Consider the following 6,000-nt stretch of genomic DNA (forward strand, 5'->3'; position numbering starts at 1 on the left):
GAATTCTCCTTGTAGCCCGCTAAAGATGTGGGTGAATATGCCCTCAAAGGCGATGTGAGCCGTGATTAGCGGGTGTAATCATTGGAAGTCGCCTTTCGAATAATATTACTATTCTACAAGGTTAAGTAAATACACAACGGCACTAAACTTAGTGCAAGTATTTTTCGTTTCATAGTAAATACACTTTAAGAAAAAGTTCATGCCGCCAATCGATCTTGGACCAAAAACCTTGTAATAATAGATGTATGAGAAATTAGATCGCTAATGGCGCTGTAGCCAATAAATCAATTTATTTTATTTCATACCTCAGATGTGGGTCATCAAAAACCTTTTCTCAGATCAAAGCTTTTTTAGTTCCGTTTTGGATCCTGAGTATCTGTGCAAAATTTGAGCACGATCTTTTGCGTCTACACTTTGCGCATTGCAATTGAATTTTGTATGGGATTTTGTATGGGAAAACATACTTTTTTGCATTTTTGTCGTAAGTTGAAAAAGTTTGTCTGAAACTTTTTAACCGATACTAGGATGTTCTGAAAAATTTTGTTGAAGACAGCAAAGCGATCCGATGCTTGCGAAAATAGTTATAATCAACGAACCGCATGCATGTGTTTATGTTTTAACATGTAAAGGAATAACAATAGCAACAAAATCATGCTGTTTCGCCAAGCAATGCCAACGCTACAACTTCTTTCATAAGCATCAGATCACTTCAAAGTCTTCGACAAAGTTTTTCAGGACACCCTAGGCTATGTTTTCACTTTATCGGTTACATGGTTTTAGAAAAATTCGAGCTTGTTACCGTCAAGGCGCCATTCACCGTGTGCCTTCGAATATTTTTTCATTATTTCCATATTATGATTGAATGATATGACAATTTCCCTTCAATTTCACCAATACAACACTAATGTATTGTTACCATGTCAATACGCTCATTAGAAACATTTAAAAGTATCATTTTGACACTAAAGTGTGTTTACATGAAGCAGGTTTCTGCTCGTTCACTGCATTCATAGTGAAAAAACGAAAACTGCGCTAAGGTGATTTAAGCGATAAACTAAATGTAGTAACGTTTTTATTCCACCAAGAAGCTATCAAATTCACATATCAGGTATGTATTTTGCATTACCGAAGTAAGTTTAACAAGAAAGTACGTAAATAAAAAGAAAATCGCGTTTTTCATTTTTCCATATAAACGATGACCCACTCTAGTATTTATGCATTATTTTTAAATACACATTTTGTTGTGGATGTTTTGTTTTGGTTATGAAAATATGACCGGTACTGACGCTATAAGGGCGTGGCAAACTAGATGTTGGTCACGTGAACTCTCGCGACATTGACATTCTGTGGCTATTTTTTCTACTCTTGTAATTGACAGGCTATCAAGCTGACCACGTGGCTATCGAAACAGTTAATGTGAGAGAGGACAAAACGCACTCAAGAGACGTTTGTGGTGTGGTTACAAATTCAATATGATCGTTGTCATAGCCGTTAAATTGGAGGACTTAGTTTGCTTTGATAAGGATGGGCGGAGCAAATTAACATTAGAAGCGTCGCGTCAAGGAAAACAGGATTGGGCGAATTTACTGGGAGAATGACTGGGGTCACAAAAAATCGCCAGCTGCATATTGATTGTTGCTAAAAGGCTTTTTGCACGGCATAAATATCACAAGGCAGGCTAGTAACCTATGTAAACATAGATTTTGGATGTAAACATGTGACGTCATTCTAATCGTTCTTCACATGATCAAATTGATGGGGAGTACTAGATCGCCACTGAACGATTTGAATTACGTTATAAAAAAAACTGTCATATTTCCTGAAGGTATCACCTTCTAAATGTTGTACACCGTGGCTATTTGGAGATCAGAAGGAATTTCTCAGCCATCAAGACGCATGGGAAATTTCTTGCCTGAATCGCTCAAGAAACCGTTTTTTACTTCGATCGCAGTACGCAGTTGCGAAAAAATGACGGTTCAAATGGCAGTCACCGTAGAAAGTTTCTGCCAAGAATCGGTTTAGAAATTTCTTGAGAGATTCCTGTTGAACTCGAAACTGGTCTTAAACATGGATGATTTTATTAAAGAATCCCTTTAGGACTTTTGGAAAAAATCTGTGGAAGATTTTCTGAATAAATTCCCTGGAGAATTTTCTAAAGAAATTCATGGAACGATTTCGGAAGGAATCCATGGCAGGGTTTAGCCTGTGTATGAATCTTTAGGGAACTTCAGAAGAATTCATGAATGAATCCATGGATTCTCTAACAAAATCCCCGGAAGAATTCTTAAAGGAATTCTTGAAGAAATTATAAAGCAATTTCTTATATCTTGGAATCTTGGAAAGTATGCTTACGAAGGATGACAGTTGGTTTTCGGTTGGGGAAGAAAATCATTGCATTCCTCAATCGAATACCTGAATTTTTGAATCAAATATCAAAGATGAAATGCAATAATTTTTCCCAGGTATTCTATATGCATTTTGCCGGAAATTCTTCCAGGAATTTCCTCAGGGATTACTACTGGAGTTTCTGTATGAGTTTCTCCTGGGATTCCTTTTGGGAATCTCTTGGGTTTATTCTTTCTTTCTGTGATGTCTCTAAATAGTCCTGTACGATTCTACTGGGGTATATCTTGCAATTCGTTCAGATGTTTTGTTTTCGGATTTCTCCAGGAGTGCCTTCTATGATTTCTGTGATTTCTTCTACGGCTCATCCAGATAATCCTATAGGATTTCTAAAAATCCTCCATAATTTCCTTTGGCATTAACCCAAATATACCATATTAGCCTGGTACACGGTTAATATGGGAAAATATAAAAAATGGAAAAACTCCAACTCCTGTTTACTTTTTGAGTTCCATTTTGGTCCCAAATCAACTGTGCAAAATTTCAGATCGATCTAAGAAACTATATTTTAGCGCCCGCCATTCTTAGTTTTTCATACGACTTACTATGGGGAAAATTTACTTCTTCAAAGAAAAATCGCTTGAGGTCACCCATTGATCCCTAAAAATAAGTCGTTGAATGATTTCTGTAGACAACTTCACAAGGAATCAGACCTTCGAAGACCGCAAAGCGATGCGACATTCGTGGAAACAGTTATTAAGCCTTACCCGATCGATAAAATGACGAGATTTTATTATTTATTGTTATTCCTTACATGTTAAACAGCGTTGGCATGCCATTCTGTTTTCGGTCAATAACTTTTTCCACATGCCTTAGATCGCTTTGCGGTCTTCAGAGGGGTTATTCCTCATAAAATTTCCAACAGAAATCATTCATCGATTTATTTTTAGGAGTGGGGCAACCGGTGGTGATTTTTCTTTGAAAAAGTGATTTTCCCCATAGTAAATCGTATGAAAACTTAAAATGGCTGGCTCTAAAATATAGTTACTCCGATCGAGCTGAAATTTTGCACAGTTGATATGGGGCCAAAATGGAACTCAAAAAGTGCACAGGAGTAAAATGTCTTTTCGTGTCCCACGCTAATAGTTATATAAAATACCGTAGATAAGAAAATTGTTATTCTGAACTAGTAACTCTTGAAATTTTTGCCTTCGATCTTTACTTGTAGTTAACAGTTATTACATTAACTGTTCAAAATCCTTTTTCAGCGCCTGAGGCAAACGTTCAAACCGGAACCGTTGATCCCGACGGCTGTGCCCGGACAGATCTACTCCGGCACTGCCGTCTGACATGATTGCGCGAGCGATCGTAACCTGCGCGAACGACGAAGCGAGCCTCCACCACCGTCGACGTCGTCATCGTCCGCGATGAATCACTGTTGCTGCAGCGGTGGTCACCACTGCTGCTACCATTGCTTTAATCGTATCGATTCACCAACGAACTGTAGCTGTTCCCCTGATTGCAACAACTACTACTACTACTACAACTACTACTCCAACTACAGTAAAGCTAATGAACCTAATGATGATAGTAATGTACGTCGTTCCGATAGTGGTACTGCTAATGATAACCTCGATGATAAGCTTAGAGTTGGTCGTCAGATGTTGTTGAATGTCGATGGAGATGTACGCTGCTGCAAGAAGCCTAGTGATATTGATAGTACTTACTACTCTAGCTACAACTACTACTACTGCACCAGCAACAACGGTGGTAACGGTAACCTAAGCGGACTGTATTCCGAGTTCAGGACGAAGAAACTGTCGTTCCCACTGGCCACAGAGTGGCTCGTTTGATTCCATTTGCCAAAGAGATAAATTCCTATACGTACGTCTTTACGCTGTTGATAAGTTTACTCAAGGACTTCCTATTTTCCTAGAATCGAAAGCCAATTATGGAGTTGTTTTGTCTTGAACATAGTTTAACTTGGTTGGGCCAAACCGTCACAAACAGCCATATGTGGCAGTTTGGCCAGGACTCACTTCCTCAGTAATTCAATACCTCGCTCGAGTTAAGTTCATATAGCTATATTAGAGTTTAACAAGCATTTGTTACGTTAGCAATGCGTAAAAGTGGAGAGAATCTGTTACCAAAAGCAACGAGTTGATATTAATCACTATAAGTATTATCTAGGAGTTATGTTGATCGTTTCGGAACTAGGGATGATGTATAGTTGGTTTGTTAGGAAACATAAGAAAGCCGTTACTAAATCCAATTGAATGTAAAAACCAGTAAGCTTTTATATAGCTTTAAGCTAGAGAGAACTATAAGAAATACACAGTATAACAATTTAGCTAAAAACAGTGATGATCTGTTTGATAGATGCCTAGCTGAGTTATTAGTGTTTGTAAGATGTGCTTTTAGAAAGAAACTATTACAATCAATAGTATTTGTAGTTTTAGGGAACCTGTACAACGCATTCGGTAAGTTTTTGTTGTTTTGTTAGAATTGGAAAACGTTCCGGAATCATCTTTCTGACGCGAACAGAATGACACTCTAGCTAGATAGGATGAGTGCTCTCGCTGTAAGCAGCCATTTGCAGTTTGAGCACTGTGGTTTGTTTTATTGAAGATGTACTTAAGCAGAAAAGAATGATTCTCATACGAACGGTTTTGTTGCCAGAAAATTTCAGACAATAAAGATGTTTATTTCATTTGCTACCTTTAGAATAATAATTCTTGTTTTTATCCGAAAACTCTTTTATGCAATTTTATATTACATCATCAATTTCATGCAACTCATTCCTGTGTTTTAGAGTGTGGCATTTCTGCTTTAGCTTGTAATAAAACACCTGGGGCTTCTTCTAACTCTTCACAGCAGTAACACGCAAAGAAATTAAAGCTATTCAAAACTATAATAGTTTTTGTTGCATCAAAAAACATTTTCTTATTGTTTTAACAAATTTATTAGTTAAAACAATTTAGAGTTTTTTTTCAAAACAAAGCGCTAATATTATTGATGTTCTGAGCACATGACGTGATACCGCCATTTTAATTTCGAACGTAATCGGCAAAAGTGGAAATAATGGCACCAAGAGTAGTCCACAATGGAGCAGTGGATAACTAATTCAAGAACTTTGGTAAGTGATTGCCTTCAATTATTTCACTACTAATGGCTTATTATAGCGAACTGTTGTTATATTCTAGGTTTGATTCTATGAATCTGCAGCCGAAAACACGAGTATCGAACAAGCGGATTATCATAGGTAATTTTTGTTTTTACATTTTATCGCTTATTTTTCTGCTCATTTTTGTTATATTTGCTTCCAGAGACTGCTGAAGACCAACCACGTTATAGAAAGCACTTATCTGCATCATATACCAAAAAGAAGCTAGCATGTAAAATAAAATACATATCAAAAATAAAATAAACAATAAATTTAGATTTTTTGCTTTTTTTCCTTTTCTGATGCAGAAAATAAATAAATATATCATTCTAATGGAAAAAATACAATTTGATTCAATGCGAAATGCATTATTGCATCAACAAATGAACTTTGTTGTTTCAAAGCATTATTTTTGTTGTTCCAAAAGATATATTTTTTAAAACAACAAAAATACTAGTTTACGTGCTATTTACCGTAGCTGTCAAATTCAACAA

The 6,000-nt window shown here is 36.5% G+C and overlaps 1 protein-coding gene across 2 annotated transcripts in view; it reads left to right on the forward strand.

Moving 5' to 3' along the window:
- The window catches only part of LOC109407578 (sodium-dependent serotonin transporter), a 144,877-nt gene extending 140,176 nt beyond the window's left edge, over nt 1-4,701 (forward strand). For both annotated transcript variants that reach the window (XM_029876095.2, XM_029876096.2), the window contains one exon: nt 3,612-4,701. In XM_029876095.2, the coding sequence (XP_029731955.1) occupies nt 3,612-3,692 (81 nt within the window). In that variant the 3' untranslated portion in view covers nt 3,693-4,701. The remainder of the gene's footprint in view (nt 1-3,611) is intronic.
- The last annotated feature ends 1,299 nt before the right edge of the window (nt 4,702-6,000 follow it).

This window comes from Aedes albopictus, chromosome 3, assembly GCF_035046485.1.
Source record: "Aedes albopictus strain Foshan chromosome 3, AalbF5, whole genome shotgun sequence".
NCBI classification, from domain to species: domain Eukaryota; kingdom Metazoa; phylum Arthropoda; class Insecta; order Diptera; family Culicidae; genus Aedes; species Aedes albopictus.